Source organism: Rattus norvegicus, chromosome 2 (genome assembly GCF_036323735.1).
Source record: "Rattus norvegicus strain BN/NHsdMcwi chromosome 2, GRCr8, whole genome shotgun sequence".
In the NCBI taxonomy this organism is placed as follows: Eukaryota; Metazoa; Chordata; class Mammalia; order Rodentia; family Muridae; genus Rattus; species Rattus norvegicus.
In genome coordinates, this window is record NC_086020.1 from 8,746,721 (window position 1) to 8,768,347 (window position 21,627).

The 21,627-nt window shown below is 37.7% G+C and overlaps 1 protein-coding gene across 21 annotated transcripts in view; it reads left to right on the top strand.

Annotated features, from left to right (window-relative positions):
- Kiaa0825 (KIAA0825 homolog) overlaps positions 1-21,627 on the top strand; it is a 561,052-nt gene that overhangs the window by 140,464 nt on the left and 398,961 nt on the right. For 17 of the 21 annotated variants that reach the window (XM_017591153.3, XM_017591158.3, XM_017591156.3 and 14 more), the window contains 5 exons: positions 3,838-4,065; positions 5,150-5,415; positions 6,752-6,902; positions 11,058-11,248; positions 14,243-14,425. In XM_017591153.3, the coding sequence (XP_017446642.1) occupies positions 3,838-4,065; positions 5,150-5,415; positions 6,752-6,902; positions 11,058-11,248; positions 14,243-14,425 (1,019 nt within the window). Of the gene's footprint in view, positions 1-3,837; positions 4,066-5,149; positions 5,416-6,751; positions 6,903-7,141; positions 7,267-11,057; positions 11,249-14,242; positions 14,426-15,528; positions 15,638-21,627 lie in introns of those variants that run through there. The other 4 variants (XR_005501450.2, XR_005501452.2, XM_063281463.1 and 1 more) reach the window with 4 other exon arrangements.

Below are 21,627 nucleotides of genomic sequence, written 5' to 3' on the forward strand. Positions count from 1 at the left end.
TCCAACCCTCTAATGTTCTTCCTCATGTCATTATGGTGACCCCCAACCATAAAATTATTTTGTGGCTACTTCATAACTGAAATTGTGCTACTGTCATTGAAAGAGCGTAAACGGGGAGCCGCGTCTCTCACTCCAATCGTGGGATGGGGTGCCCCCAGGAATCATGAGTAGCCATCTTGATGTAACAGCAGGAGGTAGCTTTTATTAATGAGCTCCCTATTAGCGGGATCCCGGGTCGATACGTATCCCACACAGGAGACAGAGGAATCGACCCCGAGCTTCCAAACTCGGGGGTTTATATAGGGGCATTCGCGCGGTTACACATGATTGGTCAGTTCAAATGGTGCACAGTTACTTTCGGCACGAAATTACATCAGCAAGGTGTACGTGCTCTCTAGCAGCTCGGCAGGCAGGTAGGGTGGCTCATCTCACTCAGGGGGGTAAAGGAAGGGGAGGGGGTGGCTACAGATGGTCAATGTCCTTGGGGCTGATAGCTGGTTTGGCAAGTCCTATCTCTAACACCCTCTCAGGCATGTCCTAACTTTTTGAAATTTTAATTCTTCATCATGAATTTTAATATAAATCTCTGATATGCAACCCCAAAGGGGTACTGACCTACAGGTTGAGAACCACTTACATAACATATAACCATAACTGTCACCATTTTATTCTTCCTTTTGAAATTCTTTGAGTGGTTTCTGCTTTCTCACTTAATCCTTAGTAATACACAGTGGAAATATTTTAAAAGACCAGCGTCTGTGTAGTTTATAACACTTCCCCAGTTCAGAAAGCGTCAACCACAACAGAGCATCAATAAACTCAGCATGAATCTAGCATTAGCTAATAGAAGATAGGATTTAGTAATTCCTAACTGTTGTGCACTCAAGAGAAAGGCACTCAGTTCCTCGTTGTTTTCTTGGATTAACTAACAAATGTTCTTTATTTTAAGTGGAATGTGTGTGATGCCAAATATCAGATGGGAAGAGAAGAAATAAGCAATCTTTCATGAAAACAAATAGGCTTTTTGAAGATGGCTTCACTGTGTAAAGGTTTTCAGTTTTCTTTGTAAGAGCAGTGATTTATGTCTTTGTTTCTTATATGTGAAAGGGGAATTCATGTGGAGGAGCAGATTACAGTCACATTCAATTTGCATAGAAAAGAAAGCCCTATGCACAAGCAGAAGAAAGTGTGGAGAAAGGGACTCTATCCATAGCAATCAGTGGCCAATTTTACCAAGAATGTACAAGAGATTTTAATGAATATTTGTGCTTCAATAGAGAAAGGAGCAAGAAAACAAACTAGGGCCCTTTGTTTCTTTTTATTTTTTACAGAGGTAGTTTCCTTTAACATTTTTTGTCATAAATATGCCTCAACAAGTTACTGTTATGTCACAGGCTGTAATTTTTCCATCTCTAATACCCTAAGTTTGATGTCTGCATCCAAGGTGGAAGGAAAAACCAGATTCCTGAAAGTTGTCCTCTGACCTTTACATATAAACAAAGAGATTAAGGTATTGCTTAATTGTTCTCAAATAAAATTGAGAGATTGCTTTCTGCTGTATGTTGATAAAGGATCATCAAATAATATTTAGACAGTATATATATATATATATATATACACACACATACATATATAGTTACATTTTGACATAGTAAAACAAGAGCTGTTATTTTGAATACTGAGTTGTAGACTCATGAGCAATAAATAAAGCATACTTATTATTTCCTATAGTTGTAAAAATGTTTTAAATTTTTGTTGGATTGGATATACATATGATAAATTAGGATAATGATTTTGATCTCTGTGATTCACAGGTTGATTGGCACTTATTATTGTGTATGTGTGCATGTCCATGCATGTGAGAGCAAGTGAAGATGCATACATGCCACGGTTGCAGTGGTGGTCAGAGGATGATGTTCAGCAATCTCTTCTCTCCTTGCACTATGGGCTTCGGGCATCAAGCTGAGGTCCTCAGGCTTGCATAGCAAGGCCATTTGCCCTCTCACAAGTCCAGAGCTCAGCATTTTCAGACTGAAAGTTGCCATAGAAACCATCTAGTTCAACTAAAATATCTAATATCAAAGAAATCAAAGATTCAGTCAGAGATATAGGGCACAGGATCTACCTTAAAATTATTTTTATTAGTTTTACTGTGTATGTCTGTAAGTACGGGAGTGTTACGTACACATAGGTGCAGGTGCCAGAGAAGGCCAGAAATCAGAGCACTGGATTACTGGGACTGGAGTTAACTGGCAGTGGGAGTTACCTGACATGTTTTGGGAACTGAACTCTGGTCCTCTGGAAGAGCATTTAAGCACTCAACTGCTGAGCCATTTAATCCCAAGCCCATAGTCTTCTGTCACTGGGGTAGGTGACAAGTCACTACCAATGTGGTATGCTAGAATGGAGCTTGATTTCTAAGCACAGATGTAATCTGCTTACTATGTATAGTTCTAGAATTCTAGACTATATTACGGAATTTGGAAGACATTTACATTCACAGATATTTTTCACATGAGACCAAGACTTAAAGCAAAACTAAAACAAGTGTACCAATTAGTTTTTATCAACTTGATAAGCTAAGGTATTCATTCTGTGAAGAGGGATCTCTAACTGAAGAACTGCTTTCATCAGATGGACCTGTAGGTGAGTCTGTGAGGTATTTTCTTGGTTGATGATTGATGTTGGAGAACACATCCCATTGTGGGTGGTGCCAATTCTGGTCCTAGATTGAATAAAAAACTGACTTGAGCAAGCTATGGAGAGCAAGACAGTAAGCAACACCCTATCGTGGTTAATGCTTATGGTCTCCAGGTTCTTGCTCAGACTTCCCTCAATCATTAACTGTGATTGGTATGTGTAAGCCAAATAAACCTTCCCACCCCCAAGTTGCATTTGCTCATAGTACATTATCATAGTAATGAAAGCCAAGTAGGACATCAAGATTATGACATGCATTTTTTGTTGTGTTGTTTTAAGCACGAGAGACAACATGAAGTTCTGTGGGTAGACAGGTCTTGAGGTGGGGTAGAAAGAATATGATCAAACTATATTGGACAGAAACGTTAAAATATAAAATAAAGTACAAAGAAGAAACGCCATGTGAAGGAGCTGCATATGAAAATGGACTATGAAATCACTCAAGAAAAGAGTGGTTGTGGTATCAGCGATGGTCTTTCTACAAACAGTGCAATACAGACCACATTAAGTCCTTGTTGCTTGGAATGAAACTAGTAGTGCACACCCCTTTGTCCACAGAGAGAATCAGTAAAATTCTAAGCAAGTTAAAGACCTAGAAAGGCGCAATGTCTGTTTTCTCTGAGAAATTTTTATTGCTGTTTTCCTTTTTTAGTTTATCTATAATCCATACACTAAAAAAAAATCAAAGATTGAATATTGAATACGAACTTATGTTGCAATTCTTGTTAACAGTAAACTGTAAAAAGGTTATAAAACTCTAACCTAGAGTTTATTAAATGTATTGAATTTAAAGGTTGTTTTATGTGATAGGTTGTAACTGTAGCTTTCAGCTCACGTTGAAGATAGTTTTATTGAACTATACTTAAAAGATTAAATTTTGAAAAGGGTCTTTGATTAAATCCATAGAGGAATTAAAATGAAATGTCAGTATATTGCTGTGTATAAAGAACGCACATGGTTTTGTATATTGCATCATTCACCAGGTAACATTCTCCAGGTTGTAAGAATAGCTTTGAGAGTATATCAGTGGATACCTGTATTCAATATGTTGAATGAAAGTACTTACTTTATATCTATAACTATTGAAAAATTTGTTCCTCATTTAAATGAATATGATTTTATATATTTATATTTCAGGCTACTTTACTAGAGTTTGGCTGGAGAAATTCATTTAAACAAGTATCTCTTGCCATAGCACACTGCATATCAGCCGCCATTGAAGGTTTTGTCACAAAAGTTCTCCAACAGGAACAAACTGAAAGGACTTCAGCTGCAAGCTACACTATGAATCTTATAAATGTCCCACAACATTGGCCAGAAGGTCACATATTTCCAGAGGAGGAACAACCAAAGAGAGTCGCCAAGGCAAGTATCAGATGAGATCTCTTTAAACTGCTGTGCCCTACCAAGGCATTACTTCATATTTAATCTCTTCCTTTTTGTAAACATAAGAATTGTAAAAGCAGCCATATGGAAAGTACATGGTCCCCAGTCCACTGTTGATTTTCTTCTCTGGTGTCTATAGTACAGAACTACCAAAAGAACCTGTGTCTCTATTCTGAGGCAACCTGAAAGGGTTCTCAGTGAGTTGGGAAGTGCTGGCAGAGCTGGAATGATTGCGGAGAAGTTTAAGAGGTAAAAGGGTTACCAGCTTGTGTTATGGGGAGTTTTAAAAATCTTTCCACCTTTATGAATATCCTGTTCTGTTTTGAAAGTTACTAGAACCTGCCAAGGAGACACAGAGCAATTCAGTCCGGATACTCTGCAGTAAACCCATGTGAACTGGGCAGTCAGTGGTGGGTGTTTGTAAGAGCTCTTCTGTCATCTCCTCTTGTCACCCTGAGGTTCCATAACCCTTCCTGGGAAGCCCTGCTGGCTAGAGGCAAGACTGTGCCTTCAGCCCCCTTCCCATCAAAGAGACCAATACACATTAATAGCAAAAACAGACACAAAACTTCGGAAATACGCTGGCTCCTTAGCCATAAGAAGGTTACACGAGATCGTTCCTGTTGCTTCTGGACTGTTTAGGCCAAACTAATAATTCTATGTATTGTTTAGTAAAATGTTTATACGTGGAAATGTAGGTGAAGAAAATTAGATGACATTCAAGAGTAAGTGAAATTAATATCAAGAATGCATATTATTTTGAGTTCTGCTGATTACACATGGAAATATTGTCATGTAAAGCTGGCTCGTGAGTTTTTCATAATGTCTGTCTGGTGAGCATAAGGTTTGAAGGTTATATATAGAGAGACATCATTTTGGTATTTCCTTGTTTGACATGAAATATTTAACTTTCTACAACTCAGAAAATGATTGCTGTAAAGCTGCGTCATTATATTTATGTTTGATGCCAAATTCATTATTTAGGAATTTGGCTCCATTGTATATAAATTACATACTGCTGTCAGAATACAAATAACTCAGTGCCACATTTATTTCTACCTAGTTTTGTTCTGACATTATGGAAAAGCTTGATACAATGCTTCCACTGGCCCTGGCATGCCGAGATGATTCTCCTCAGGAAATTAGAGGGAACCTGGTGGAGGCCTGCTGTAAAGTGGCAACAGCTGTCCTGGAAAGACTGCGGGAGAGAGGCACGGAGGTTCCTTCCAGAGCACCTCTGAAGAACCTGCACATCATCCTGTCCTCGGCAGTGTATATCTCACAGTGGTTCATGCACTACGATAATCTGATGAAAGAGACAGCTAAGAAGTGAGTGTCTCTAAATGAATTTGATGTTCATGCTTAAGGAAACACACTCTTCAGATTTCACAGAATTTAAATGTTGACAACTATCACTGAGGAGCACAAAATAGTGGTGGATTATTTTCATCTTTATTAGGAAATGTTTCAAAGGTCCAATATGAGTCCTATTAAACAAACGTGTAGGTACTAGCAAAGGCAATCTCTACTGGAGACGTGCACAAAGTTATGCCAAGACTAAATTTTACCCGATCCTTTTCCTAATGTACATTACATTGACCACATAGAAAAGGAAAATCAAACTGGTTTCTGTCCTGCATATAAACATTCGTGAAATCCTCACTTCTTGCTTCTGCTTCCAGTCCAGCAGGCTGGTAGGAACTGCCAGAGTAAATAAATGCATTTCAATCTATGCTGTGCCTGTGTAAACATACTGCAGGACATCTATTTAGTAAGAAACTATCCATAATATTTGAAGAGGAAGCATCTGCCAATCTTAATTCTCATGCACTAGTAGTCTAAAAATACAATATGTTTTCTGTATAGAGATAAAAATTGCCACGGGTGCTATCAAGTGGTCTTTTCAGTCACACACGAATTTTGTAAAGCTTACTATGGCTCCTTGAAATGAGCAATGAGGACTTGCCAGTCCAGGGCAACCCAAGAATCTATTCTCAATTCTCTATTGAACCTCCAGTCTCTGAAGCTATGAGAGGCAGAAGTGTGATATAAATAGCTGAAGATAAAAGTGAAAGAAGTTTGGCTCGGTGTAGGATACAGTTATGTTTTTTCTTTAATTCTCATAAGTCGTCAGATGTTGTGATTCATACTTGAATTTATAAACAAAATATGGCAGAAATAACTTCATTTCAGTAGACTATTCTAAAACAGTTCATAAGATAATTGGCATCTACAAAATTACAATTTTTAAAAAGTAGTGTGTATGAGTTGTGTGACAGCTTTAGAACAGTTCATTCTGACAAGTGTATGTTGTTCTCCAGTAACAATGATAACCTAATGCCTAAATAACGCACTGATCTCTAATAATAGGCTTACGAAGAAGACTTTTAGTTTTGAATGATGTATTGACAAAATACAGTTTGTCTGCAGTTGAAGTGCATATTTGTAGAACAGCAGATGTACGTTTCAAAGGACTTGCAAAACAAAGGCAGGCTCCCCCCACCCTCTTTTCTTTTGGGAAAGTGAATGTGGATTCAGCCTTCAGCTTTGGGAGGAAATGAATGACTGATATCTAATAATGAAAACCATTTGTAGTGCTGGGGGTTGTTACCTCCTACTGCACAGGCCTTAAATCTCTGTCTCTTTGATCATTCCCTCTGAACAGACCCATATTCCTGGTGCCTGTCCAGCGATATCAGGAATTCATCAGCACTGTACAGTTTCAGCTTACGGACTACTGCATCAGAGTTTGTGCTACGAGCATTTTACAGGATGCCGAGAGCCACCACTGGGAGGACTACAAAGCTTTTTATGAGGTGTGAAGCTAAGTTTACTATTCGGCCTTTTTACACAAATATGTTTTACTGCCTACCTGCTTTCTGGCTAATTAGAAACACGAGCTCCATATTACTAAAACACGAAGCCTGTTAGGATAATATTTTTTAAATATTGAATTTGTATTTAGGAAAAACACTGTCTTTAGAAACCTGAAATAAATTAGACATCAGAACTTCCCTTCTGCTTAAAAGTAAAAATAACTTAATTTGAGTTGCAGGATTGCAGCACTGTCTGAACCAGGGCATAATGAGATTCAATGATAACTCAGAGATAACAAGACTGGCTGTATCCTTTGTGTCTCTCCCACGCTACCGGTTCCACATGTCCTTGCACCTTGCCTCGGTGTGTATTTCCATCCCGTTTGCTAAATGCTTATTATGAAGCAGCCTTACGGTTACGTTTACTTTTTACTTCTCATCAAGAGCACATTTAAGATGCGTCTCACCATTCTGAATTTCACTATTTTCATTCAGCTTATTTTGAAATCCCAAACATCTATCGAATGATAGCCAAATAATCCCCAATATTTTCGTACTGAAAATCAATTAAAATTTTCACAGTCGGTCTTCACTAGTTTCTTTTTCACAATATCCCACAGATTATACATAGACTACATAATATTTGAAATTAATTCCGTGCAAGTGTAAAATATTTATGTATCTTTAAAATTTTTTGAGCTTTAAAAGTTTCAATGACTTTCTTAGCTTTTACATCGCACCCTTTCTTCTGAGTAACATCTTACGGTCTTCCTTTTTTTCTTTTTTTTTAATTGTCTGTGCCACTGTGGAATGAGTAGAAAAGGAGAGTGGGCTTTTTATCAGCAATCACTCTTGCCATTCCTTGGCATAGGCAGTATTTGTGACTGAGATATCATAGGTGCCGTTAAGACAGAAAAACCACTAATAAGAAACTCTTAAAGAAGGTCCCGTTCTCCTCAGGCCGTCTCTTCTCTCCTTAAAGCCCTTCCCAGGGACTTTTCCTCTTTGCAAGAGCCTCCATACATCATTTTCCAAACTCAGTAGACTTCAGACATTAGTGGTAGCAGTGAGCAGAGTGAAAGACAGAGGAGCAACAGTGCAGCTGGCACCTGAGGTAAAGATGCTCTCCCTCTCCTGGCAGCCTTGCACACTCTTCTTGCCTTGACATAAACATAGAGACAGAAAGGCGAGCGATCCTGTTTCAGACTCTTTCAATATGTCTACAGGTACTAATGAACAATTTTGTATGATGTTTTCAGCAAGGAATGGATATTACTTTGTCACATACTCAGTATATTTGTTTCCTCTTATGCAAATCAAAGACTAGAACAGTTGTGCCCTGTAAATAATAAGTGTATGTGTTGAGAACCTGTTATTGACTTACTGAGTATTTACAAAAAAATTACCACATAACAAACACACAGCTCTTATTAGATCTTATGACAAGGCTTTAGCTTCAAAGACAGAAATAAAGAGACTACTACTCTGTGATTACATAGTACGTGATCTTCCTTATACTTACGTGGTCAGTAGTTACAATTTAATTGCAGTTAATGGTTGTTCTTTGTGTGTAGAGGGAAAAGAAAGTGATCCTGTTTTCCATTTACCAAAAATAAGATGGTTCAGAAAATAGCCTCGGTTTTAAACTGTTTTGTCAAGTGGTGTACCTGACATGGTCGTGTCTCACTTATCAACTCATTTTTTTCCTCCTCTGCCATGTCAGCTGATTTGGGGAAAAGGACTATATGAGGAAAAGCAAGATGATGCATGGCTGATTGGAAATGAAGGGTTGGACAGGGATCTCAGAGAAACTGATGCCCACGTGCACACAGCAAAGTAGAGAAAACAGAAAGAAGCTACAAGCTAGGGAGTGATGCTAGTTCATGCTTTATGATAGAAAGTAAAGTAGACACATGAATTGCTCTATTCTAAACACATCAGGCTGCAGGCTGCAGAGAGCCAGGCCCTTTGCATTGAAGCGTTGCTCAGCTGGCACAGTGGGTACTGAGATGGCATGTCTAACATTAAGATGTCTGTGTAGTTGACAGATGCTCGATTTTCGTAACTCGTGTTTTCCAATAGTCAAAGAGTAAAGAATTATCTGTTCAGAGATAATGTTGAGTGGCTTCCACAATAAAGCCCAGATGCTTGTTTCCTGATATATACTTTAAGCAAATGCTCACATCTGTTTACATTATAATGGGTTTACAATGACAGATGTTTACTACAGAATACTTTTGAAGTGACAACAAGCAGGGAAACAGGTCAAAAGATAAAGTCATATTTAGTTTAACAGAACCCCTGCTGCTTATACACCCATATTGAAATTGTCTTTGTTTAGGATGAATTACTAAAACAAAGAGTGTTTTAATGAGACCTCCATAGAAGCATGAAACACTTTATAGTTTTTAAAATATATGTAGTACGTTTTGAGCAGAAAACAAATCTCTGTGCTAAAGAATAATTATGAACTGGTTTTCTGTTTTTAAAATCATGGCAAGTCTTGCTGATCACACTGATATCAGCCACATTCCCCACTGCCAGTGCCAGCATTAGCCAGTGCCAGCATTAGCCAGTGCCAGCATTAGCTGGACTCAAGGTTCCTTTCACTTACAACATTTGAGTAAATCAAGCTTTGAGACTCCTCTCTTAGTGTGACAAGAGTTCGTACATCATTCCACAAACCAAATGGAGAATTAAGTTTGCTTTCTTACTCTTTAAGTAGTTTTTAGCTCATCTAACTGGGAAGTCAGAAACCACCTACTCAAAGTCCCTTTCTGTTTGAACTTAACTCTAATACTTTCAAGTCCAAGTTTCTTACACAAAGTATAGTAGTTCGTTTCTGAAAATCGATCACTATTGTTTTAATGACTACAATATTGTAGTAACCAATGTAACTTTCAAAATAATGCCATGTGAAGAAATGCCTGCACGAGAAGCTAGTAAACTTGGGGTTATGAGAACAGTGTGCTTTTCTTGCCTGTTTTATGAGGCAGGATTTTATTTTGTAACACAGAGGGGCCTGGAACTTGTTAAGTAGCTCAGCCTGGCTTCAAGCTTACATCAATCTTCCCTCCCTAGCCAGTCCAGCACTTGGATGCGGAGACCCATCTCACCAGGCAGCAGCAGGTATTTCTTAGATAACATGTATTTGAAAACTATGCTAGTGGACACAGCACATTGCAAAAGAGAAATATTTAGGTATGAAATAGGAAAACTTAATGCCTTATGTTTTGATATATTAATATAATCAAATTAAATTTGAAGAACCCATTCTATCCTTCCTATTTCAGATAAGCTTTTGGTTGGGTTTGAGGAGATGAGGTCAAACAGCTGTCACATATCCCCAAGAGCATATTACTAATTGGTGCTTGCCGTGAGTCCGAGTCCTTTCCTTCTCTTCCTACCTGCTCCTTTTGGCCTGGCCACTGTTGGTTCCTTCTGACGTCAGGCAAAAGCTAGCACATAGACAAGGTCTTTGGAGGAATGGGGGAAATGAGAATTTGACACCTTGAAAGTATGTAAAAATGTTAAATGATGATAATATGGGCCTAGACTTTACAAAATGGAAAATTAGATTACTGTTTATTTATTGCTAGTATAACCTATTCTTAAAGCGCCGTTGATGAAACAGCCTGATGTACTCTTCAGTAGTTAAGCACCACATTTGGTTTTGGGAATGTGCCCAACATTTAATGCACATATTGTTTTCAGTCCTCTTGTTCCATGAGAATACAGAATCTGAAAGAATTGTAAAATTAACTCAATAATACTAATTGTCTCAGAAATGTACCTTCATGAACAATCCACACAGATTTTAACTTCAGAGATCAATATGACTTGTTAAACAGCCACAAAGCTGATACTTAAAAATACATTTTAGAAGGCCGGCCAGGACCTGGTGATTCAAGAATGTGCTAGGCTGAGTGCTTGTGGTCTGGATATACACTAGAATAACTGACTCACAGTTGGAATAAAGCATATGTTAATTTGTCAATAGGATGTTTAGCATCCTGTCTAAACCTTTCTTGGTCATCTTGTATGGCAGACTCTCTGATGATTTCCTTTCAGCCTGAACTAATTAGGTTCATAGGAAGAACACTGACATTTTGGAAGATGTTATTACTGTTGTTTAATGTGTGGTGATTTTGCCAGGGGGAAAGATGTTCCTTCGCCATCCAGATGTGGCATTACTTCAGCTGGGCTCTGCATCACGATCTCTGGACCATATTGCCCCCTAAGCTGGCCCAGGAGATTCTAGCCGAGCTGCTGGAGAAATCCTTGGGTCTACTTGCCTCCAGATATGCTCGGGCCCACCCCAGTCCTAGGAGAACTGCACAGATAAGGTAATAAAACATGCTGCTTTGCAAGGAGACTGGGATCAACTTGTAAAGCAGAATGTGGTTTTCGTGCTCGAGACAAAACACATGTGTTTGGTGCACTTGTAATCTCTGAGAAGAGAGGTACCCGTCCTTAAATCTGAGTCACGGAGGTAGGAAAGTAGATCTTGGATCTGAAAGATATCCCTGCACCTAGACCTTATAGTTGCATGCGAGCACCTTTGCTTGTGGGAAATGTTTCCGTGTGTGACTAGGTCAAATATACACAGTAAGATAAAAGCAAATTAAGACCCTGTAGCATCGCACAGCAATCAGCAGCTAAGCTATAGTGAAGACATGAGGTTGACTCCCGCTCCCAGGCAACCAAGGCATTTTAGCATTTTTTTTTACTTATTTGCTGTACTTATTTTCCAACGGAGTGCCTACTTTTGTTAAAACCCATACGTGGGTCACATGTTTAATTCCAGCACTTGGGACGCAGAGTCAGGCAGATCTCGGAGTTTGAGGACAACCTGGTTTACAAAGCACACTCCAGGACATCAAGGGCTACACAGAGAAACCCTTTCTGGACAAAACAAACAATAAACATATTGTCCTGGCTTTCCCTTCGTTTTCACTTTTGCCCCTCTGTATATTACTGAAAGCCAACTGAAGAAAATGGGAAATTGTAGAAAATGAGAAGCAAAAGACACTAGGTTTTAAATAAAAGATTGAATTAAAGTTTAATTCTAGTGTTTTGATAGTGAACGTAATACAAACAAGCTTAATAACGACAGTGAGCAAAGTGGAAGCAGCCTTTCGTTTTCTATACACATGGTCTATACTGTTTAAGCCTGGGTTGATGTATGAAATAATATTTTCAGATGTAGTTTAGAAGGATCCCACAGACATCAGAGACTTCCTTTTGTCTTTACTTTTGGCAGGAGGACTCATTTCCTAAAATCATGTTCTTAATAAAGCACACTGTGTAAAGCACACTGTTGTGTAAAGCACACCACTGTGTAGAGCACCCCACTGTGTAGAACACAGCACTGTGTAAAGCACAGCACTGTGTAGAGCACGCCACTGTGTAGAGCACAGCACTGTGTAGAGCACGCCACTGTGTAGAGCACGCCACTGTGTAGACCACACCACTGTGTAGAGCACCCCACTGTGTAGAGCACCCCACTGTGTAGAGCACACCACTGTGTAGAGCACACCACTGTGTAGACCACACCACTGTGTAGAGCACACCACTGTGTAGAGCACACCACTGTGTAAAGCACACCACTGTGTAAAGCACGCCACTGTGTAGAGCACGCCACTGTGTAGAGCACACCACTGTGTAGAGCACACCACTGTGTAGACCACACCACTGTGTAGAGCACGCCACTGTGTAGAGCACACCACTGTGTAAAGCACACCACTGTGTAAAGCACGCCACTGTGTAGAGCACGCCACTGTGTAGAGCACGCCACTGTGTAGAGCACGCCACTGTGTAAAGCACACTGTGATTTGAAGGGCATTTAGGTCCTCCCACAGTGTTTCGTAACTGTGGTATTTTGTACAGGCTGTTTAGAATGATCAAACTGTTTAAAAATAAATTGAACTAAAAAATAGTGGAACTTTGAAGAATGGGTATAAAATTCCTTTTTAGAGGAAAGAATACCTTCTCTTTCTAATGCACCATAAATCACTTTTGGCTGTTATGTGGCCCATCATTATGAGATATTTGTAAAATCAAATTTGGATTTACTCTTAGAATATGAAATAAGTAATATATTCAATTAATTTGTAGTATTATAGAGACTTTGGCTTATGTTATAAATGATTGGACAAAAGTATTATGCAAACTTAGAATTATTGTTTCTAATTCTTCTATATAAAATATAAGGATATTTATATTTGAAAGGTTAATACAAAAGTATTATTGTAGAAATCAAAATGTGTGTGTGTGTGTGTGTGTGTGTATCTTGGACTAGAAACTATAAACAATTTCAAGTAAATAAAGCTAAAATTAAAGCTTTCTAATGTTATAATTAGCATTAGTTATTATACTAGTCTTCATATAACATATATATGACTTGTGCATGTGTTATACATTACACACAAACACACATATTTTACATATTATATTCATGGATTGAAATATTGGAATTCAAAAATACGTAAAATTAGTGTGTATTGATTACAATAAAATGTACTTAAAATTTAAACAAAAAAACCCACATGGGCAATAAAAATAAAATATTTATGAGAGTAAGATAAATAATGCAGTCTTCTTTCACAAATAAACGTAACTTTAGGAATTTCTGAGTATTTAGGCATTTCAATTTGTGCTTGTTTGTCATGCCTTCTTACCTCCCTTTCTCAGGGAGAACACGTTACGTGACCTTATGACTTATTTCTGAAGAGTTACTTGTGGATGAGATGGATACATGTTCTGCTGTTAAATATTGACCTACAATCTGTACGTGTGTGCGTGCGTGGGTACCTGCATGTGTATATGCAATAGCACATTTTATTATCAACCAGCTCCTATTTTGCTCACAGTAATTTCAAGACTAGCTCTTGAGCTTCAGGAAGAGAATTCTGATAGTACAAAGCAAATATTTTTAACAAAATATTCCCTATATAACAATTATTAAAGAGGAAATCATAAATTTGTGAGGGAACACAGGAGAAATTGGAGCAGGAGGGAGGTGCAGGGATTATTTTTATGCAGCATTCATTATGAAGTTCTCAAAAAATATTAAAACAATTTTATTAAAAATCAAAACATTGTTAGAACCCCATTGCAGCTCTTGCCATTCCTAAAAGTAATGACATTAGGGGCCATCCATAGGCATTCAATGGTGGTTTTGGTGCTTCTTGGTCTGGGTATATCTATGTAGATATCTCTGATATCCAGCCATCTCTTTCCATTCCTTCATAAGCTTATAAAAGACACAGATTAAAATGTATATGCCAAGCAAAATCACTATTTTATTTAACATGATTTTTTCTCTCTCTTTCCAATAGACTTGATATCACAGCAATCTTAATATGTACTGAGAAAATGTTGTGGTCAGTTTGTACCTCTGAACAGGAAATTTTGAATCCTCATAAGTATAACCACCATAAAATTTTTAAAATCCATATTCATTGCAACAATCTCTTCACAACATTAGCAATTTTGACATCACCATTAACAGAATTATATAAGTAAGTATCAAATACATTTTGTTTAACTGAGTTACTGTCATACTTGCTTATTGGACTCTATATTAAATACCAATTAAGTACTCTGAAGTATATTCTCAATATCATAAATTGGAATGTTTTATAAACTGAACATGAACCAATGCTCAAATCTATTTAGTCACTCAGGTGTGTTTTGTGTCTGTAGGTCCCATTCAGTTAATATATTTTAAGCTTCACCTTTTTGATTTTCTGTCTTTTGAAACATTCTTGCTGATATCAAAGATAAAATTTTTTTATTTCAGTCTTCCTAGTGCTGCGGTGATGAACTTCCACAGTCATGCCAGGGAGTACTTTTCACAGGGGTGTGTGTGTGTGTGTGTGTGTGTGTGTGTGTGTGTGTGTGTGTGTGTAAAATACCTTTAACTTTCTAAAGACTCATTTTTAATTATGTATATATGTTGTACACAGATGGGTGCTGGTCCTGTGAGTCCAGTAGTTGTCAGATCCCCTGGAACTGGGCCTCAGTAGTTTTCATTTTTTATATATTATAATTGGATCTAATTTTAATAAATATTTTTTTAAATCTAAATGTGCTCAAATCTGAAAGGGATTTAATGGCCTCAAATTTTCAATAGATCTGGCATAGACTGTAATAAATAATAATGGTAAGTATAAGCAGATAGGTGTTTGTATTGGAAAAATACAATATTTTTCTTACAAAATAAAGTTAGTAAAAATATAAAAATTTCAATCTACTTTTAATTGCAAGTTAGCTTGATTCTATGGATAATATCATAAACTTTGGATAGACCTTATGAGCAGACTTTAGGGAACAAATTTCTAGAGTGTACACAACCAACAAAATCACTACTTCTTTAACATGATTTTTCATATCCATTTAAAGTGAAATTAAAAATACCTCTCCAATGTTTCTTTCTATAATAAAAGACTATATCATATATTCTTACTTTATTGAATAGTAAAAGTTTCCATAATTTTTTATTTAGGTTAAAAATTAAGCAGAATTTTTCTTTGATTAGGCTGATGTGCACATTTTTATTCTGAATGTATTCTCAGACTTACATGATCTACAGTCTAAGAATAATTAACAACTTCATTTTCAGTCTCCCTACTTCAGCTTGAAGTATAGCCATTACTAGAAGATTCTTTCTTCTTGCAAAACAAGCTGAGAACTTGTTTTAGAAGCAGAGAACTCTTTTAGAGAGCAGAACAGTGAGTAAACCACCATAAGGTTGAAATTATATATAAACGGCTTATAATATAAAAAGTTTAAATTTGAAGTCCCTAATAAATTCTAGTGAAATAAACTGATTTACCATAGATGAGAAAGTTGGTGTGTTCTCAGTTCAATGGGTCAGTTCATCTCAGAAAAAAAGCCTTGTGAAAACCAGGAACAAAGTTGACAAATTTCATGGATTCGTCATGGTGAAGCAATATTGAATTTCATGGTTTGTCACAGATGAATTGAAAGAATATAGCCCCCAAATGCATTTGTAAAACAAATAAATTATGATCACGGATTGCATATTTTAGTTAATACTGAAACACACAGTCATTATTTTCAACCTATGGCCTTCTTTTACATTTAAACTATGTAAATTCTCAAATCTCTGTGATTTGTGCATTTGTAACCTCATACAGCAAATTTAAATTGCTAATTTCAACAAGGATTATGGAGTATGCTTTTCTAAACACTGCCTCTAGTTTTTCTTATTTTAGAACATAGGCCTATGCCCCTTTTGTGGATGAGCAAAAATCTAAATGCATCCTCATGTTTTTGATAGTTCTCAGTGCAAAAATATTCACAATGTTTATCTTTTCATGTTGATTCAGTTTTTGTTGGTTAACTAGAAGATAAATCAGAGCTTTAAAATGTATTTTGATTTTTGTGAAAGGGAAATCTTTAAGGTAGTGTCTTCTTCGCCAAGGAGGGAGACATGTGTGTTCTATAAAACACTATTGGCTTTTGAGCTGCTTTACACAGCTTAGATAAGAAGTTGTCAGATTATTAACATTCTAAGAAGGCTTTGTCTCTAACTCACGATAAAAATTAATCCATATGCTTTCAAGACTTGGGAAAGGAAAGTAATGATAAGAGGTTGATAGTATTGAATTTCTTTGAATTGTACCTGCCATTGTCTCTTGGCATGCATGTACCTTCCATTGTTTCTTGGCATACATGTCACGCGTGGTAAGAAGGGAACTGCCTTTGTTTCAAGTGCTTCTCACAGATAAGCTGGAAGTGTGTTCATTCTAAGCCTAGTGTAGCATCACTAAATCCCAGGGCAAGAACATATGATTTTTAAAATCTTTTCAGGAAGAATGAAACCTAATAAAAATGTGTGCTCTTTTCTAAACTTCCCCTCATGAATTTCTGGTAGAATGTTGTGAAAAGCACACTTTACATTTGGCCTGCAGGGAAAAGATCTGCTGAAACATAAAACACCTATGAATTTTCTACACTGCTTGTTGGTTGTTCCTTTGCGGAGGTGGTTACGCATAAGCATACTCTCTCACATACACACATTCACACATATGGCCCTCTACACTGAAGTTTACTTGTAGACTATTTGTTTTAGTTTGTATAACAAGTCAAAAATTAGTTCCCAAAGGGGCTGGAGGTATGACACACAAGTGCACAGGAGCATTTGAGATCAGTTCCTAAACCCCTATTGTCCCAAACCAAAAGTGTTTATTCCAAGAATTTAGACAAATGAACTTGATTTCTGTTAGGACAAAAACAAAACACCATTGCCTTCTTAAGTACCATGATTATGTGCAAGGATCACAACAGTGAGCTATTAAGTTATCCTCAAGTAATTTTAGGAAAGATTGATAAATTCTGAATGTTAGAATTAAATTCTACTTATCCAAAATATTTTGATATGCCAAATTTCCTAATTGTAAAAAGTTGATGTAAGTTGGCTGTCTCAGCATTTAATAAGATAAAGGAAGGGTGTTTCAGAAGTGTCGATATGCCAGTCAAAGGCTAGTATCGTATGATAAAGGAAGGGCGTTTCAGAAGTGTCGATATGCCAGTCAAAGGCTAGTATCGTATGATAAAGGAAGGGCGTTTCAGAAGTGTCGATATGCCAGTCAAAGACTAGTATCGTAAGAAACAGGACAGAAGGTCCCACACTAAGCTAAAGAATAGCAGATTCATGTTGGAGTTCATTTGAGATGACTCATATGGCTTTTGAGTCACTGAATCCCAGAGTACTACTTAGTACAGCAGTACCCATATTTCTAAAAACCATGCTAGTGTTAGGTCCTTTTAGATTATGATCTTAGTCAATATGTATTGGCCTAACTATTTCACAGTCCCCCATAGTAGGATATTACTACAAGGAAAACATATCCATATCTGAAGAATGAATGACACAATTTGAAAAACTGGCAATTGTTTAAACTGTTGGGTACAACATATACTCATGTGCAATGTTAAGCATATAATCTCATGACCCAGCAATGAGAACACATATACACATAATAAATAAAAAATATAAATATAAATTGTATGGGAGTAGCATGACAGCACTTTTCTCACTAACACAAAGTAGAAACAACCCTCACACCCATAAGCAGACAAAAAAGGGTCAGCAAAAACATAGAAAGAAATATTATTCTTCAATATTTTGAACACAAAAGCATTATGCTGTGAACAAACAGATAGACATCCCTACATTAGAAGCACGAAGCATAGGCAGATCTGTAGATAGAGTCTATCAGGGATCACTAGTGGTTAAGAAGAGAGTAGAATGAGATGCAAATGGATATGTGGGCAAAGCCTTTCTTGCATGTGAAAGAAATGGTTAGTTGCCTGTATATGTTGTTATAATTGAATTATATATCTCAATAACGCTGCTAACATGAATCTAGGTTAGCCTGGCATAACTCCACATGCCTAAGGCTAAGCCAAGAGTATTTTAGGGTTTTTGTTTGCCTGTGCTACATAGCAAGAACTTATCTTAGAAAGGAAAAAAGTATTAAACAAGAAATAAAAATATTGGGGTTGGGGATTTAGCTCCGTGGCAGAGCGCTTGCCTAGGAAGCGCAAGGCCCTGGGTTCGGTCCCCAGCTCCGAAAAAAAGAACCAAAAAAAAAAATTAAAATTGGCCCCTTCCACCCAGTCCTTTATTCTGGAAGAGACTATTAGCTACTCTGCTCCCCGGAAGACATCATACCCTGAGGCAATCCAGAAGATGTACTGCACTCAGAGCATTTGGTAAGCACCCTCCAGAAGTCCCAGAGCTGCTGCTGGGAGAGGACTCTGGGACCCATCTCCCCCTACAATTCCTGCCTGCAGAATACCACTCCCCTTTCACCCAGTCCTTTCTGCTGGGACAGACTGCTAGTTAGTCTGCAGCCCAGAAGACACCATACCCTGAGGCAGCCCAGAAGATTCTCTATACTCACAGCATTTGATAGCACATCTTGACCATCCCAAGAGATCAGCTGCACTCAGGGCATCTGACATCACAGCCACAATCTTCCCAGGACATCCACTGCACTCAGGACACCACAGCTTGAAGGCATCTCAGGAGTTCCTGGAAACACAGGGAAACTGGGCAACCAACACCACAGTCTGAAGACCTCCCGGGGGTTCTGTGTCATGCAGGGCAACTAATCCAAAAGACAGATGGAAAGCCTCCCTGGAGTTTGCTGCACACAGGGAAACAGAAAACCCAGTCTATAGCACCGCCTGCCCCACCCCTTAGAGAACACCTTCACACAGGACAACAACTTGACTGCTCCTCTGAACACCCAACAGTCTGAAAGCCTCCCAGGAGATCTGCTGCAGCCAGGGCAACAAATCAGCAGCTTCTATGCCTCTCTGAAAACCCTCCAGTTGGAAGGACCCACAGAAGGTCTGCTATAGCCAGGGCCACGGGCCTACTAGGAGACCTGTAGCAATCCAGGGACAAAAGAGGCAGAATCCAGACAGAGTCACCGAAACCAACAAATGCCAGGGATAACCAGATGGTGAGAGGCAAGCACAATCCTATCTCATGAAGTTGATAGAGTCCTTTAAGGAGGATATACATAACTCACTGAAAGAAAAATTCAGGAAAACACTGGTAAACAGGTAAAAGCCCTTAAAGAGGAAACCAATAAATCCCTTACAGAAATACAGGAAACACAAACAGGTGAAAGAATTGCATAAAGTGGTCCAAGACCTAAAAATGGAAGTAAAAACAATAAAGAAAACACAAATGGAGGCCAACATGGAAATGGAAAATCTGAGAAAGAGGTCTGGAATTAGAGATGCAAGTATCACCAACAGAATACAAGAGATAGAAGAGAGAATCTCAGGTGTAGAAGATACCATAGAAGAGATCAACACAACTATCAAAGAAAATTCAAAACATAAAATTCTCCTAATCCAAAACTCTAGGAAATTCAAGACACAATGAAAAAAAACAACTCTAAGAATAATTGGACTAGAGGAGAATGAAGATTCCCAGCACAAAGGATCTGAAAATGTCAACAAAATTACAGAAGAAAACTTCTCCAACCTAAAGAATGAGATGGCCATAAAGGTGCAGGAAGCCTAAGGAACACCAAAGAAATGGAAACAGAAAAGAAAATGCTCTTGTCACATAATAGTCAAAACAGTAATTGTACAAAACAAAGAAAGAATATTAAAAGAAAGCTGCAAGGGAGAAGGGCCAAGTAACATACAAAGGTAGACCTATCAGAATTACACCAGACTTCTCAACAGAGATTATGAAAGTCAGAAGAGCCTACAGACTCCAAGAGAACACAAATTCCAGCCCAGGCTATTATACCTAGCAAAACTCTCAATCAACCTAGATGGAGAAACCAAAATATTCCAGGACAAAAATAAATTCAAACAGCATCAACCTACCAATCCAGCCCTACCAAGGATCCTAGAAGGAAATCTCCAACTAAAGGAGGGTACATACAACAAAGAAAAAACAAGATATTAATCATCTTTAAAAAAAACAAAAGGAGAGAATCTCATACACATAATGCTATCTATAACAAAAACAAATATCTGTCTTTAGTATCTCTCAATGTCAATGGACTCAATTCCCCAATAAAAAGACAAAGACTAACAAACAGCATATGCAAGCAGGATCCAGCATTTTGCTGCATGCAAGAAACATACCTAGTCACAAAGACAGGCATTACTTCAGAGTTAGAGGCAGGGAAAAAAACCAAGCAAATGGTTCCTAGAAAGAAGCCATTCTAATTTCCAAAAAAGTAGATTTTCAAGCAAATTTATCAAGAAAGAAACTTCATATTTATCAAAGGAAAAAATTCACAAAGATAAAGGCTCAATTATGAACATCTGTGTCCCAAATTAAAGGGCATCCACATTCATTAAGGAAACCTTACAAATGTTAAACCACATATTGAACCCCTTACAATAATAGTGGGAGACTTGAAAACCCCACTCTCAGCAATGGACAGGCCATTGAAACAGGAACTAGACAGAGACACAGTGAAGATAATAGAGGCTATGGACCAAATGGATTTAACAGGTATTTACAGAACACCTCACCTTAAAACAAAAGAATATGCCTCTTCTCAGCACCTCATGGTTCCTGCTCCAAAATCGACCATATAATTGGTTACAAAACAATGCTTAATGGATACAAAAAGATTGAAGTAATTCCATGCATCCAATCAGACCATCATGGCCTAAAGCTGGTCTTTAATAACAGCAAAAAGGAATCATACACATGGAAACTGAACAACTTTCTACTCAATGATAACTTGGTCAGGGAAGAAAGAAATTAACGACCTCCTGGAATTTAATGAAACAGTTGATACCTCATACCCAAACTTATGGGAAACAGTGAAAGCAGTGGTAAGAGGAAAATTCATAACACTAAGTTCGCCAGAAAAGAAACTGGAGAGATCTTACAAGAGGAAATAAACAGCACACCTGAGAGCTCTAGAAGAAAAGAAGCAAACTCACTCAAGAGGAGTAGACGGCAGGACATAGTCAAACTCAGGGCCAAAATCAACCAAATAGAAACTAAGAGAACAATATAAAGAATCAAAAAAAAATGGTGTTGGGGATTTGGCTCAGTGGTAGAGCGCTTGCCTAGCAAGCGCACGACCCTGGGTTTGGTCCTCAGCTCCGAAAAAAAGAATAGAAAAAAAATTTAAAAAAAAAGAATCAAAAAAACTAAAAGCTGGTTCTTTGAGTCAACAAGATAGATAAACCC